The sequence below is a fragment of the Populus alba genome, chromosome 7 (genome assembly GCF_005239225.2).
Source record: "Populus alba chromosome 7, ASM523922v2, whole genome shotgun sequence".
Classification (NCBI taxonomy): domain Eukaryota; kingdom Viridiplantae; phylum Streptophyta; class Magnoliopsida; order Malpighiales; family Salicaceae; genus Populus; species Populus alba.
This window is the reverse complement of record NC_133290.1, coordinates 4,717,003-4,735,094: the sequence shown is the minus strand read 5'-3', so window position 1 is coordinate 4,735,094 and position 18,092 is coordinate 4,717,003. Positions and strand designations below refer to the sequence as shown.

The window sequence follows — 18,092 nt, the reverse complement described above, 5'->3', positions numbered from 1 at the left end:
ATGGTAAACCACGTGGCAGTCCATGTGGCCTTATTGTTCCTTCTTCCTATCAAATTATGTGAGCAGAAAAGTTATTTTGGGCTTTGTTGCCGTAATGGATAGGCTTGGGCTTTCTTACACTTGAACCTGAATATTGTTACTTCAATTTCAATTGATTTTTTTCTTTTCATAACGGAAATGTATATCACTATAGATATGTTTTTTTATATCATGGAATTTGTTAAATGAAAAATATAAAAATAACATATGTATTTAATATGATAAATTAAAAAAATATTAATTGATAAATCAAAAAATAATTTGTAAGCTCTAATTAAAAACTGAAATAAGAAAAAAATTTTGGTAAAAATGTAAAAGATAAATATAAATACAAATAATTTATCTTAGCTATCCATTTTATTTTATATTTTACTTATTTATCTTGGATATTTATAGAAATAATTCAAAATATTTATTACCATTTCAAAAATAGTTAAACTAAATAATTTTTTAAAAGAAAAGAGGATATTAATTAAAAAAATCAATTCAAAAACACAAAAAAAAAATTCAAAAGCTTCTGGACTTGAAAATCTAAGTTTGTACATCTCTTTCTCTCTCTAATTTGCGGACAACAAATCATATGTCTAGTTGTTTTTGTTTTTCTAATTGAGTGGGTGACAAATCATTTATTTGAGGTTAATGATCTTAGAATCAATCAAATTTAGGGATTCTACAAAATTAATTTTTAACTAATTTTTGCTTGAAAACAATTCAAAAATATTATATAAATCTCAATATAACTTATTCATAACCTCAAAACACCATTTCATCACTTTAAAATTAAAAATCCAATCAAATATAACAAAAGCTTTATAAACCACGATTTACTCTTTTCCACATGTTCAAAGAGCAACCCCACTTCAATTGAAATGTTCTCTTGAAAACCAACTCGTTGCCACCAAGAAAAAGCTTTTTTATGAGTAAAATGTGCTAGTCAAACTCGTTCTCTCTCTGTTCCCTTTTCTAATGACTTTATCTCTACTTTCTTAACACTTAAAAGACTAAAAACATAATATAAATAAAGTTTAGGACTAAAACATAAAATCTAAAAAAAACAATGATTAATTATGCAAAAACAAAATTGAGGGGACCAATGTGAAGTTTTCTACCCCTTTTCAACAATGCAACTTGAAATTAAAAGGTTTGTTTTTTTTTGTTTATATTAATTTTGATCTTTATTGTTTTTATTTTTTTTTCTAACAATAACCTAAAATTTTATTTTATAAAATTGATTATTCATTTAAACGATAGGATATTTTATGACACTTCACACACACACAAAAGCATGTAATTAGAAATAAATTCTAGAAAAACAAAATATAATAACATAACTTATAAAGGCCAAATAAAAAAAAAAGAGAAAAAAAAATAACCAAAGCAAAAGGAAGCTTCAAATATGAGAGAAACAAAAGAAAAAGTACACAATAAATAGTGTTAGTAAAATATAAGAAGATGGACATGAGATATATAATGAAAGGTTGATATCTTTTAGTTTATACTAAATGTTTTTACCCGTACTAAGCCATGAGATGGGTCTAATTGTTTCTAATATATATATATATATATATATAGATATTTTAAAGATGATAATTTGAGTGAACCTGATTTAACTTGACTAACTCACAACCTGGGATAATATGTAAAGGAAGGAAAAAGGGAAAAAAATAGAAAGCTCAAAGACCTAATAGCCTAATGTAAAATAAAAAACAATAAAAAAAAATAAAATAAAGTTAAATCAAAGCTAATTTTTTAAAACCAATAACTTTAGTCATAAGGATTGAGATGACCATATAAAAAGATCATAAAAACAACTTGAACAAGATTCTTAATCATTAAAAAAAAAATAGTAATCAAAACAAAGAAGACCAAATCTGATATAAAAACTAAAGAAAGAAAAATAATGAGAAACTTAATCAAAAAAATAAAATAAAAAGGATAAAAATAGAGCAATTTAAAGAATGAGAACCAAAACTTAGATTAAAAAAAATGAAATAAAAATGCTAAGGAATAAAATTTGAAAGAAAAAAACAAATTAAGAAAAGGATATATTAAAAAAAAGAGTAATTAAAAAAAAAAACAGGACTAAATCAAGAAAAAAAAAAAAAAATGTTAAGAGATAAAAATTGAAAAAAAAAAAAAAGAAAATGATAAAAAAAAAAAAAAAAAAACAGAAGAAAAGAAAAGAATAACAATCAAGAGAATGAATATCATATTTGATATAAAAAACAAAATAAAATCAAACAGGAAAGGGGTAAAGATAAAAATATATATTTAGATAAAAGAATCCAAAACAAAGAGAAATCAATCAAAAGAAAGCGATCATAATTTAATTTTTGCTCCACTATTTTTTTTTTATCAAAATAATATTATTTTAACTTTTTAATTGGATAAAAAAAAAAATCATGCGATTAGCTTGGGGACAATCATTTCAAAATCTATTGATTTTTCTTTGCAATTATTTTTTTTTTTTCAAAAATAAATGCGATTATTTTTACATCATGCACAATAAAAAATTCATTAAACCCAGTAACCCCGGTCATTCAACCGAACCCATGATTTGAGGAAATGAAGGGGGTCGAACCTTGACCGAGTTTTAAAAGCATGATAAAATAAATAAACATTAAATAAAAAAATAAAAAATTAAATGAAATTAAATAATGAGTGATGAAATTACTAAAATAATAATAATTAATTAATAAGATAATTCAAAATAAAAGGAATTGATAAATTTGTAAAATTATTGCAAAATTTGAAGATGTTATTGTGTAAATAAGAATATCGAATTTTCTTTCTCATTTAATAGATAATTTTATAGGAAATTGATCAATTAAAAAAATATGTTGTTTTTCATACTAAGGCAATATGTAATTAAATATATTTTCTCTTAATTGAAAGTGATTAGGATATTATAAGTTGTGCTGAAAAAAGTCGGGATTGCTACCAATAAGGTCTGCTTCAAGAAGTAAAAGAACAGTGAGTTCTATCATAATTTTCGTTGAGCAATAAGTTTATTATTTTTTTTTCAAAAAGGTTTGATTTCTTTTGTGCTTCCTAAAATTGTCCTTTAATTGTTTGACCTTTTTGAAATATTTATAGATGTAAATCTTTATTTCTTCGTTCTTTTATTTTATAAGATTCTTAACAATGTATTATGTATTTCTATATTTCCTTAATTCATCGCTATTATATTTCACTTGTATTTTTAAAATAATTTTATCAGAAGCATGTTGTTGTTGTTGTTATTAATAATTTCTATATTTCACTTGTATTTTTTAAATAATTTCTTCAGGCTATATAAATTTCTTATACCAACATATAAGAAAATTAATAACTATGGGTCCAGCCACTCCAAACAAAGGATTGATTGTGAAACATTTCCTTTATTATTATTATTATTGAAATAGATTATTGGAACCATGCTTCAGCTTCAATGTTGGGTTTTTTTTAACACCAGAAGGCATGTTGTCACTATTTCGAAGTTAATTTAAATATAATTAAACACGCTCCTTTTACATCCAACAAATAACCTAACCTTTCATAAACTATATCATAATAATAAATTAGAAAAGAAAAAATAAAGTTGTTACAAAAAAAAAAAACACAAAGTCTAACTTGTCAAGTTGATCCATCTTGTCTTCATATGTATATATACTAGTTTATTTGTTCGCGCCCGCCGCAACCATATTGTTTTTCCAAAAAAATAAAAAAAAATTAAGATTAGAAGGATTTTTTTTTACAATGCTATTAAACCCGAATAAAAAGATAAATTTTTAAATTTTTTAACTTGAATCTTTATCTAGTGCGAGATTTTCAATTAAACTATACAAGAGCCAATTCGATATGAATTGGTTTATTTAATAGGTTTAGAGAAAACTTGGATGAATATTTTTTATTTTAAAAAACTAATGTTAAACAATAAGGCAAAAAATAAAAGATAAGGCCATAAAGTAAACTTTTCAAAACCCATAATCATGGTTTTTAAATTAAAAATACCATACATGAAAAAGCGGTAAAACTCAATACCCAACAAATCCAACATCAAATAATGAATCATTACTATTATAATTATAATTATTATTGCTCTCATCGTTATTATTATATTGTTACTACTATCACTATCTATTATCAATAAGTAACATCATCATCATCATCATCGTCGTAATATTATTGTCACGGGGTGTGTGCCAGCGCGATGTCGGCGATGGCGGAGGCTCTTTATCGTGCCTCCTAATGTGAGGTGTTGTGTGTTGGTAAGGGTTTTTTGATTTAATCATAAAATTATAATTAATGTTTAGGAGTCCCCATCTCGTATTATGATCACTAGGAAACTATGGTCTGCGAGAGTCTAGGTAAGGGATTGATTGTGTAAGGAAAAGATGTATCACCCTCAGTGCATCCTACCTAAGGTAAGCTCCATTGTTGTTTGATTGTTTTTTTCTTTTTTCTTTTTTTAAGTCGGGTTGATTTTTTTTAAGGTTTAAGGCAGATCTCTCTTCATGAGAGAGTCTCTACCTTATCGGGTTAAATACTAACCGTTCTAAAGTCTGAACTTTAGTATCGCATTTATTTGTTCTTCTATCTTTAATACTTGAGGTTGTACTTTATCGTGTAATTTTACACCTTACAAATATTAAAGTCTACATCTGGATCATAAAAAAAAGATTGGAAAAATATTTTTAACATGTTGGCCAAATCCTAATGGATAATCATAAACCGGTTATGATATCCTTTTTTAGATTTAGAAAAACATGACAAAGATGCAAATTTTTTTTATGAAAAAATATGCTTGAACATTTTTTTTGGAATTTTTGCCATATGCAACAAAATATTTTTTCTTTTGAAATATTTCTGAGAAAAACCGGGTATTTTAATACCGGATTTGTATTTTACAATGTAAATATACAACCCAATATTATGCAAAATGGATAGAAAAATATTTGAGAAAATCACAATTTTTTCAAAATGATTTTTGATTTTTTTTGTTTTTCAATAATATTATAATATAATATATATTATGTAATATTAAATATGTGGGTTGGGTCGGCCTAGCTAAATGGGCCAAGCCCAGGAACTTTTGGTTGGGTCAATCTCGGCCCAACATATCCTCTTTTTTGGGCCGGGTCGGGGCCAAATGGTCCGGCCCAGGCCTGCATGGTTGTTGGCCCAACCCAGCAATCATTCTAATTAATCATACTACATGCAGAAATGAATTCTGTATGAAGCACTCACGACGAGGAAGAAGATGCAAAGCTGGGAGAAGAAAGTTGCCTGGCATGGGGGGTCTCGATCGTGATGAGGTGGTTCAGCCGGTGGCTCAGGGGGCGTCGACTGAGGTGATGGTGGCCGGTGGTAGAGGAAGCAGAGGAGAAGAAAATGGGAGGAGCTGCAGAGAGGAGAGAGAAAGGTTAATAGTGGCTCTAGGTGTTCGGTAGGTGGCTTCCTGTGATGTAGCTGATGTTTGGGAGACCGGTGATGAGGGTAGTGGTGGCTGAAGGCCACGACGGAGAGAGAAAGAAGAGAGAAGACTCGTTGCAGAGAGAAAAAAAAACTAAGAGAAGGCTGGTTTTTTGCGAAGTTTGGACCCGACTTTCTCCTCCTTCAAGCCATCAAATTCGCCTCTATTTATAGGAGGTGGAAGAGGGTAATCTCGTCTTCATCGGAGTAAAATTTGAGCCTTTGATTCTGTTGGGAAGGATCGTAACCGTTGGCTCAAAGTAGGCATCCTCAGTTGTCAATTCTGCATAAAAAGCTGTCCGAGTGGTCATGTTTAGGTTGGCGCCAACATCGATTTGTTGTCATTCAAACTGAAAGATTCATATGGGGATGTAGAGTGACTGTAGAGGATCATTTTCGTGCAAGTTTGGTTAAATTTGGTGGACGTTTGGTGCAATAAATGCACCTGCAAAGTAGGCGACCAGACCAGCTTTATCCGGTTAAAAGAAGAAGACAATGAACAGTGACCAGACGACACGTCGTCTGGTCCTCTCTTTTTTTTTAATGCAAAACGGCGCCGTTTTAGGTTTATATTAGGGATTTTTACTCATTTTTAATTTAGTCCCCGAACTTTTAATTTCTTTCAATAGAACCCCTAATGGACCCAAAACTTTCGATTTAATGCAATTAAACCCTGATGAACTTCAATTGCAACCCTATATTTATGCGCCTTTTGTAATATGGTCCTTGATCTTGAAATTTATCAATTTAACCCTAATTGACCATCAAACTTTCAATTTCTTCAATTTCACTGCCTGATTTTTGTCAATTAAGCTCCTTTATTTTGGCACCTTTTGCAGATTGGTCCTTGGCTCTAAATTTCTTCAATTTAGCCACTAATTAATCCCAAAACTTTAACTTTCTTGCAATTTGGCCCCTGATTTCAATCAATTAACTTGGTAAAAATTAAATTTGGTCTCTTAAAATTCCAATCTTATCGATTAAGCCTAAATTAGGCTCCCAAACTTAATTTTTTACCAATTAAGCCCCAAATAAAATTAATTTGACCCCTTTAAAGTATAATTAAGTCCTTGCACTTAGTTAAATCCTCTAATTGGACCTAAATTAATTCTTAAACATAATTAAAAATTCAATTTGGCCCATGATTAAATCAAATTGGCCTATTAAAAATTTAATTATATCCTTGGACTTAATTTTTATGCAAATTTTTCCAATAATCATTTAATTTGACCTTGAATTTGTATTGTTTTCCCTATTTTTTGGGCATAATGGGGTACAATTAGGCCTTAAATTTTCTCCAAAAATTGCATCTTGATTCCCCGGCCTACTTTCTCCACGTTGCCAGCCTTTATTTTATTGTTTGATTTTTATTTTGAAAGAAAATGATTTTTGGGGAATAACCCAGAATTGGATTATGACAATTATCATCATTGTGACTACTAACATTGTCATTATTACCATTATTATTATTGTTAATACTATTTTTATAATTACTACTACTACTACTATCACCACCACCACCACTACTACCATTACTACTACCGTTAATATTATCATTATTTTTTTATCCCTATTATCATAATTTTTATTATTATTATAACAGATTATTATTAATACTATTATTACCATTATTACTACTGTTAATAATATTATTATCGTTGTTACAATTATTAGCACTAATATTAACACTACTATTATCACCACCACCACCACTATTACTATCATAATAAACTATTATTATTATTATTATTATTATTATTATTACCATGCACCATTATTAACATTATCATCATTATAAGTATTATTATTAATATTGTTAATATCATTATCATTATTATTATTATTGAAATAAAAAAAAAAATCATAAACTTAATTTGAAGGACAAAATTAAAACCCATAAAAAATTTGGAGAAAAAGAAACAAATAAGAAATTAAAAGAAGAATGACCAAGTTGAAACAAATATCATTACTATTGAAAAAAATCAAAAATTTTGATTTGCAAGATAAAATAAAAAACTATAAAAAACTTTGACAAAGGATTCAAGAAAAGAAAATCAAAAGTAGAAAGATCGAATAAAAAAAATCATATACACAAATTAAAATTAAAGAACTAAATTGAAAACAAATAATTTTTTTTTAAAATAATAACTAAAATCAAAACTAAGAGGATGGATTCTGAAACAATAATAAAAATAAGAGGCATATTTAGTTTTTTTAGGGGTAGGAGAGAAAAATAAAAGAAAAAAGAGAAATGATCAACATCATATACACAAATTAGAATTGAAAAATTAAATTAAAAACAAATAAAACTTCAAAAAAAAAAAAAGAGAAGAGAAAATGACTAAAATTAAAAATCAAAACTAAGAGGATGGATTATGAAACACTAACAAAAATAAGAGACGTATTTAGTTTTTTTAGGGGCAAGAGAGAAAAATGAAAGAAAAAAAGAGAAATGATCAACATCATATACACAAATTAAAACTGAAGAACTAAATTGAAAACAATAAAACTTTTAAAAAATAGAAAATTAATGAATAAAATAAAAAATCAAAACTAAGACGATGGATTTTGAAACACTAACAAAAATCAGAGACGTATTTAGTTTTTTAGGGGTAAGAGAGAAAAAAAAAAAGTAAAAAAAAAAGAGAGAAAGGATCACCAGTGATCAACCGGTCATTTTTAAATTACATGCATCATCCATAAAGGAAGAGGATGCGGTGGCAAAAAAAAATGACACAACAAAAGCATATTTTTTACCAGTAGGAGACACCACACGTATCGCCCAAAATACACAACACCTCCTAACTCACTAGCGCGTATACAACACGCGCTGACAACTTTCTCAACTAAAATAATAATAATTAAATGGTAAATTATATTATTACTCTTAACAAACCTGACAATTATAGAAAAAAATTATTATGAAAATGCAAATATATCCATGTGCCGATGACTTAAAAAATTTAACTCCAAGGTTAAATTGCAAACAATTTCTCATGTATATTCCTTAATTTTTTTTTCTTCAAATTATATACAAGTATGCTAAATAAAATAGTGAGTTAAATTATTTATATTATATAGAGTTATTGAATGAGTTCTAGAAAGTAGTTGTATATTAATATTCAAAATATCATTTCAAATAAAAGTTATTTATGTTTGAAACTTGAATATGGTAATTATTATGATGTTTTTAACTATTTAATTTTTAACTAAAGAGAATGAAGGTGATGGAGTTCACACTCATAATCCGTTCAATATTTTTTATATAAAATTATATTTTTGAGTGTTTTCTTGATATTTTACTGGTATTTTTATAATTTCCTGACCCCTCATATATATTTTGGACAATTCATAACATATACCTAAAAAAAATCTAGATTGATTACTTTTTTTTTTATTTTTTATCCTCCTACCCTTTTCTCTTTAACATTTAACTAACTTATATAATCTAATACACCCACGTTAGAGGAGTCATTAGAATAGTCACTAGCAATGAGACAACGACAACACATGGCAGCCACATATTAAGAGGTATTCTAATCATTTATAAGTTTTTTAAAAGTATTTCCATCTTTTTCTTGACCCTCCTGTATATTTTGATCCATTCATAATAGGTTATAACTCAAAAACATTTGATGAGTGTTTTTTTTTTTTTTTATCCATTTACTCTTTCTTTTGGACATTCGACAAACTCATATAGTGTAACATAAAAGGGATCATAAATATATATGTCTCGACTTGCATAGTTACATGTAGTGCAACAGGATATTATTAGTTTTTTAACCTATGCTACACCATGTGTTGGAGTTCTTTTTTTTTAAAAAAAAAAGAAAGACATGCAGGGTTTATCAACGCGTTTTTAAACATAAAATTTTTTTAAATGTAAATTAAAAAGCTTATACAAATATTTAATTAAATAAATTAATCAAACATATGTGTAAATAAATAAATAAAAAAGTTAGAAACTAGTACAAATCAAAATATTTGATCTCGTAATATAAGATATTCACTCGATTATATTTACTAAATTTTTTTTTAAAATAAATTTTTTTATTCAACCAAACAACAATAGATATAAACACACAAGAAACTAATTAAATAAAAATATCATGTCAACCTGCATATATATATAATATATATATATATATATATATATATATAAAAGAATAAAGTTTATCTATATAAAAACATAAAACAATATAAATGAAACAAAATAACATCTTAAAAAATAAAATACCTATAAAATATTTAAAAAAAACCCTCAATTCCAAAAAAACATATATAAAAAAATTAAAAACATATAGGAGGGTTATTAAATGAAATATAAATTTAAAATTTATTTTAAAAAAATATTAAAAAGGGTATCAAGTAAACTAGAAACAAAAATTAGAATAAGAAAAAGCTAATTATAGTCTAGTTGACAAAAACATTTTTAAAATAAATAAAACCTAAAACAACTTTGGTTATAGGCCTGACTAAGTTTAATAATTTGATTTGATTTTAATTAGATAATAAAAAAGTAGACAATGATAGTAAATAAATAAGTTTTTTAAATAAAAATAAAGAGCATAATAACTTGAAAAAAACCTCTTAGAAGTACAAGATTGGATAAAAAAATGACCATAGCGAACTTGAGTTAGCATAATAGATATGTAACATTGGTAATAAAAAGTGAGTCACCCGAGTTAATTTGTAAAACTCGTAATACAGGTCATGAAACTAAAATAATCTGAAAGAAAAGAAATTAAGAAAAAACACAAAGCCAGTCTTTTATATATAAATAAACAATGTTAAACAATAAAAGTTTTTTATAAAAATGAGCCAAAAAAGGAATGTTAACGCAGGTCAACATTCAAAACCCGTGATTTAGGTCATTGGACCAAAAGCACAAAAAAATCTTAAATGAAAAAAAAAAAAGCAATCAAAATAATAAAGGTGAAAATAAAAATAAAAAATAAATAAGGGGTGACAATTTTTTTTTTTATTAAAAGGTCAAATTGAAAAAATAACTTTAATAAAATGAAAAAAAAAAATCAAAAGAATAAGAATTCAATTGAAAAAAAAATATATCATAAACTTTGGTTAAAAGATAAAAATGAGAATCAATAAAAAACATCTAACAAGAAGAAGAAGAAAAAAAATAGAAATAAAAAGAATACAAACCAGATTTAAAAAAATAATAAATGGTAAATTTTAATTAAAGAACTAATTGGAGAACAAATAAAATTTTTATAAAATTACCAAGGAAAATAATTATAAACCAAAAGAATCAGAAATGAAATTGAAACAACTAAATGGGTGTTTGGTATTGTGGCTGCAGGTGAGGTTTACCCGCAGCCACAATTATTAATGTTTGGTAAGGTAAGAAACAATTTTTTTTTCAAGGGACCCACTTATAATTGTAGTGTGTCACAGGTTTCTGAGAAGCAGCATTTAGCTGTTTCTTGTCTAGAAATTAACATCAACAGTGGAGCATGAACAGTGTGTCCACTGTAGCACTAATCACTAAAGTGAATAATTATTTTTTTTTAATTTTGAAAAACCACTGTTCACATAAAAAGTTTAGGTTTTTTTTTAAAAAAAAAAAACCAGTGCAATTAATTAATTTCACTCACAGTATTCACGTGAACGTGAACAATATATATTTTTTTTTGTTAATAAAATAGTTTAAGGTGAATTAAATTTACTCGTATTGTAATCTTAATTTTATTCCTGATAATATTTTATCTAATTTTATTGCACGCTTAAAAAATCATGAAAACTATAATTCTTGTCAAATGAATTTTGTACGTAATGAAATTGTAATTTTTTTTTTTAAATTGAGTTTTACTAGAAATACTAATATTTAATATTATTTATAACACTACATAAATTAAAAGGATATCGCATGATGACGTAGCATTTGTGGAATTTGATCGCAATTCCAATTATGTTCTTGCCGGGTCTGACCCAATTAAAAAATTTCAGTTTTTATTTTTATTTTAATTATGTTTTATTCAAAAAATTAAAAGGATATCGCTTGATGATATAACAAAAAATTCAGTTTTTGTTGTTACGTGCTTAAGAAACCATGAAAAATAGCCATTGTTGGATAGATTTCGTATGTGATGACATTGCATATAGTTTAATGGAATAATAAAAAATATTTGATATCAATATTATTTATTTCATGATGTAATAATAGTAGTTAAATCTATAATATTTAAATTAAAAATATTTTTTAATTATTTTATAACCTCTATTTGAAAAGTATTTTTTTAACCAAACACATCAAACTACTTTTTGTTCAACCTCAATTTCAACCATAGTTTTAACCAAATATATATTTTTTCAAACCAACATTAACTAAAAATACTTTTTATAAAATAATTTTTTTTCAAATCAGAACTACAACAACAATTATAATACCAAACACACCCTAGAAAACAAAAAAAAAATCAACATGTATTTTTTAAATGAATAAAAAAAAACAGTTATAAGTGATAAACCACCTATCATCGGTCAACTTGTGATGCATCAGATAAAAAAAAAAAAAAAAACCACAACAATACATCTAAAGAGACGATGAAAGGTGATATTTGAATATCGTGCACAGCTAGTTGCGCCTCTCAAAGTGCCCGGACGGGTGACGTTCACTTACTAGCCCGCCTAGGAGTATACATATACTCGTCGTTACGTCAGCAAAGTTTTTTTTTAATATTTTTAAATTGCAGAAAGATATAAATGCCCATGATCCCGTTAAAAAAAAAAAACTTAGGTATAAAGACAAAAGTACCCCCTCAAAGTAAATTTTAAAGTAATTTGATACTAAAATCATTGAAGTGCTTTTACTATTTATTTAAAAAGAAAACAACGACAAAGCTCCTAGTCAAAAGCTTGTTCTGTTTTGTCTATAAAGTTAATTTTTAGTACTTTCAGTGTTAAAAAAAAATAATCGTACCACCATTTATTTTTTAAAAGATATTATGTTGCAATAAAAAAACAAAATAACCTCAATTCTAAGACTTTGTTTTTGAGTTGAAAAATATTTTTTAAAAATTTAATAGTTTTTTATTTTTATTTTAAATTAATATTTTTTTATATTTTTTTATCATTTTGATATATTAATATTAAAAATAATTTTTATAGAATTAAAAAATATTATTTTAATATATTTTAAAATAAAAAAACAACTAATACTATATATATATATATATTAACAAGTTTGAAAGAGTGTTTTGCGCTTAAAAAAAGAATTTATTTTTTAAAGAAATAAATATAGTGACATTTGAATGATCCAACGAAAGTTAATTACGAGTTTGACTGATCGTATAAAATACATTGCTTGGAAATTGCCTGGAAACTTCGCCGGAGCTCACGTAATGACTACACTGGGGACAGTTGCCATTACTTCAATGAAAAGATGCCTGTTGTCAGGGGCTTCGGAGACTGGAAAAGCAAGGTCATCAGTGGTACGATGCTGTTGTCAGGGGCTCCGGTGACTGGAAAAGCAAGGTCATCAGTGGTACGATGCTGTTGTCAGGGGCTCCGGTGACTTGAAAAGCAAGGTCATCAGTGGTACGATGCTGTTGTCAGGGGCTCCGGAGACTGGAAAAGTAAGGTCATCAGTGTACGATGCAAGAAAGTTGTTTAATTCATTACCGAGGAAAACAAAATTGTTTAATTTAACTTTTTTTTCCAGTCATCTGTAAGCAAATTAGTGTGATCTATAAAGCTCTTTACGTATTTTTTTTATTAGTCAAGAATGTTTATAAGTACATTTATATAATATCTTGTTCACTAACAATTTTTAGAAACTTATTCTCACATATGGATGATGTATTAAAGAAAAAAAAATGCTCTCTCAAAAATTTGAACTAAAGAGGTCAGGATACATGAGAAGTAATTAAATCTTCTCATCCACCAAATATCACTTGGGGTTAAATAAGTCTAGTTTTTATTAGAAAATTATTAAATATTAATAAAAAATATTATTGATAAATTACAGTGATATTTATTAATAAAATATAACATTGCTTTTTTTATTAGTATTCATAAATGAAATTTTTTTTATTGGTGAAAACTATTAAAATTATAAGTGGAAATCAATGAATGAAAAAACAATTGGGCATGTATTCTTTCATTATTTCTGTTGGAAAAAACAACATGTATATTATAAATAAAATTATCAATGAAATATAATTGTTGTTAATATTCATCGATGAATTCATCAATAATATTTAAGTTTTAACCTTTTAGATCCCCTCCCCCTTCCCCTTGTTTTTTTTTTTTCCTTGCATAAAACAACATCTTTCCCTCCTTATTTTGTTATAAATCAAGTTCTCATCGTCAAAAATACGATCGTCATAACACTAATATTTCTTGGATTAAATAGTATATAATTAATAAAACCCTCATTCCCATTACAATTGTTCAACATGCATAACCCTTTGATTAAAACTCAATACATTAAAAAACGATCATCCATTACTTATATGAAACCTGATAGAATATTGATGATAACATGTATTAATTAATTATGTGAAATAAGAAAATTATCGGTACCTAACTAATTAACTATTATTGGTTTAACTCAAGTTTATTCAATCTATTTTAACAATATCTTTAAATCATTATCAATTCTCTACAAAAAATCAAATTCCTTTAAATTTTTGAAATTTTTAACATAACAATAAAATTGATAAAATATGAAACTTACCCATTAAGTAAGCTATTATTTATTTCATTATAAAACACATAGGTTACAAAATCAAACTCAATTTGATAAACAAATATATATTTTTTACATCTCAAATGATAAACAAATATATATTTTTTAAATCTCAAACAAACTCCAACATGTACAAATCATACATTCATATAACAAATTTCTACGAGAAGAAGCTATAAAATAAGGAAACACAAAAACAAAATACATTACTATATCAAAATGCCAAGAAAATCAACATTTTAAAAAAATGAATTACAACAAAAAATAGGTAAATTTCCTTGATGTGGCAAATCTTCAAAAAAAAAAAAAAAAAAAAACCAGAACAAGATATTAATAGACTGAGTGTTGGGATGATGAGAGCTTGATTTATAAAAAAAAATATAAGGATGCCGTGTGCTATTTTCATTGGCGGATATGGGGTTGTATGTCAAGTTATAATTTTGATGGATATACAAGTATATTTTCTTAATATTTTTTTATGTAATAATAACATGTCATTTTTTTCCAATTGTATTTCATTCTGTAGTCACCAATAGAAAATTTCGGTCGACATATTCCGAGAAAAATTGTGAGGAAATATTTTATTTGTATTTAATAATTTTCTAATAGAAATCAAAGTTTCAACAATGGCTACCATATTAATTTGAAATTTAGAGTTTTTAGCCGTATTTGTAATTAATAATTTTACATTGTCAAGTTTATCTATAAATAGCTTATGTTATATAACATAATAATCACTGTTGGAGTAAGAAGAAGAATAAGAAAGTATGTTTGAGAGTTTGAAAAGGAAAGTGTCCTCCACTCCTTGTTTATGTTCTGAATTATTGAGCGAAATAATTTTTTTTTTCTTTATTATAAATCCTCCCTTTGTGTTTGTATGTAAGCCACCATAAATGCTTTCCCATCGCACTCCCACCCTGATGAAGATCACTTCAAGAACACACTAAAACATATGAAGTTGGAAACTCATTTTCGAACTCCAATTTGCTTCATCGATCGAGGGATAATAATATCCATTAATTATATTTTGATAGTCCAAGACATAATATAGATCTGTCAACGAGATTATGAATAAGAAAATGATAAAAGAAGAAAAATATAAAAACTAATAATAATTAAAAAAAAATGGTATTAATCAAACGTAAGTTATGCTTTATTTCCGAATTTGATTCCACCTGACACCACAGGCATAACTGTTGGATTGTTTGGTCTCTTATTCTCTTGACTCACGCCAACAAGGGATTCTCAAACACAAGGACAAAAGGAAAGGATTCTCTCTGTTTCTTTGTCCTCCTCTTCATCATCATAGATGCAAATATATATCATGAGAATCAAGCTAGCAAATTCTCCTTTTTTTTATTGGATATTATTTACAAATTCAAAGTTCCAAATCAAGCCATCATTTGATTAAACTCGTAAAAATCAAGAACTCCATTACCATCAATATCAAAAACCTGAATCATGGCCACGCACTCATCGTACGACTTTGCATCTCCTAGACGACGCAGCATCCTTTGCAGGCCCTTAGGGGTTATGTATCCCGATCCCTTCTCCATTTCGAACATTTCAAAGGCCATTTTGAGATCATCAGTATTATCATTAGCCTCCCTCTTCATTAGCCTCAAAAAATCCTGGAAGTCCAACAAGTTGTCCTGATCTGCATCGAGATCATTGATCGCTAGCTGTGCCTCTTCATGTGACATGTACTCCCCTATCGATCCAAAGTATGCCCTAAGTTCTAGGGCTGAGATCCTTCCATCACCATCACTATCGAAACAACGAAAAACTTCTCTAAGCTCATCTTCTTTAGCGCTATCTTTTTTTGGTGTACATGGAGACATAGGAGAGTTAGGGGAACTTGATGTTGAGCTAGACTTTGATCTACGACGATGGAGGCTTAACCTAAGACCCTTGTTAGAGAACCACTTGGAAGATTTTGAAGCTCTTTCAGTTTCCATGAGGGAAGTGAAAACGAAATATATATATGTGTGTAAGAAGTTATAAAGTAACAACCGGGCATGCAAGGGTTTAAATAGATAGGGGAAGCAAGCATCGTATTTATTTTGAAATAAAAATATTCAATAGTGGAAGCTGCAACGAAATGGCAGCACTGCAGAGAAGATGACTGGCGGCAACGTATGTCATTCGTCATAGGAAATTGCACGGCAACTTCCTAAGGATTCCAAAAATTGATTTACTACTGCCCTTTAATATTTGCATATTCTCTTTTCTTTTTCTTTTTCTTTTTTTTTTTCAAAGTAAACGAAAGCCCTCCCAAAAGATAAGCAAATTCGATCTCATCAGATCCTCAAATATTTTCGGATCAAATATCACAATTAAATTTGGTGGGAAAAAAAAATATTTGACGTTATCTTTTATTATCTCACTGATTCTTCCAATTCCATCTCAATTTTCGTAATGATGGCGTCCACCAAATGCTATATTGAGTGTAAACATGATTTTACATACACTCGAATTTGAGTGATTAAATTACTTAAACTGTCAGGAGTTTCTTGTTTTCTCTATCGCTAAAAAATGAATTGAAATTCCGAGAGCTGCAGAGAAGCCACAGATTGTACTCCCTCGTGAGTCTTTCTTACAAGATTAACTATATTTTATAAAGCCAAATTAAGTCAATTATTAAAAATTATTAAAACTGCCTGAAAATGTAGAGGAGGAGGGGGTTGATATATAATTTTTGCCTAACAAATGTAGGCAGAAACACGTTTAGGTAACCCATAAAAGTTTAGTGGAGGAAAAGAAACCCTAAGACAGCCTATCACGCGCGACTGAAGTAGGAGAAGCATATGATGCAAGCCAAGTTGTTAAATGTCATCAGACGTGTCTTTCACGCTCATAAGGAGTTTACCGATCTGCAATTGCAAAACCTCGAAAGGGTAGCCTTTTGGCATCACAAGGGCTAGAAAAAGACTAAAGACGAAGACTTAAATGCTGACTATTGAAAGCCTGGCCATTTCCAATGTAAACAATAACTTCTGCCTTAAAAGTAGCTGAAATTCGGTGACGCATCCTTTACTTTTTCTCTACCTTCTTCTTCTTTTTTTTTTTTTTAATCTTTAGTCTTTTAATTTTCCACATCAATGGATTTGAGCTGTAACCTAATTAACCTAACTAATTACTGGGCGTGTACTGTCGTTGTGGTTCCATTTTAAATTGTTTTTTTATTTAGAAAAATATATTAATAATATTTTTTTATTTTTAAAAAATTATTTTTAAAATCAGTATATCAAAATGATTTAAAAATATTAAAAATAAAATAACTTTAAAATAAAAAAATTAATTTTTTTAAAAACACTTTTTTTAATGTAGTGCCAAACAAGCCTAATTCTATTTGAAATTATGTTCGATGGTTTTAAAAGGTTGTTTGGCTTTAAAAGAAACTAAATTAAATGTTTTTTTAATTATTTTTTTAATATTTTTAATGTATTAATATAAAAAATAAAAAATATATAATTTTTTTAGTGTTATCTGATTTTTTTTATTTTAATGGCCAAAGGTTTTAACTCATGAACTTAAGGAAAGGAGTACACTTTTTTAACCACCAAACCAAAATTGTCAATTTTATTTTGTTTTATTCAAAACGATTGATATATCTCGTTTCAGTTTTAAAAAACAAAACAAACTGGAACAAATTTTATCTTGCTCAGAATCTCAGCCTAAATTTTAACTAGAACATTTCGGTTCCATTACTTTCAAACCAAATAGTGTTTTTTTTTTTCTTTTTTTTTTTAAAAAATATTATCCAGTTTTATTATATCAATTATATCTCTCAATCTAACAATTGAATTGAGATAAAATTTCAGTATAAGTCTCCTTACATATTTTTATATCTCAGCTTAAAATTTTAGGGTAATCAAAGTTTAGAAAA

General features: G+C 27.1%; 1 protein-coding gene across 1 annotated transcript; it reads right to left on the bottom strand.

The window, feature by feature from the left end:
* Positions 1–15,334: 15,334 nt before the first annotated feature.
* LOC118063241 (probable calcium-binding protein CML41) lies at positions 15,335–16,316 on the bottom strand. Its single transcript, XM_073410609.1, has one exon. It carries the CDS (start codon positions 16,159–16,161, stop codon positions 15,595–15,597), a length of 567 nt encoding a protein of 188 aa, XP_073266710.1. The 5' UTR covers positions 16,162–16,316; the 3' UTR covers positions 15,335–15,594.
* Positions 16,317–18,092: the final 1,776 nt, after the last annotated feature.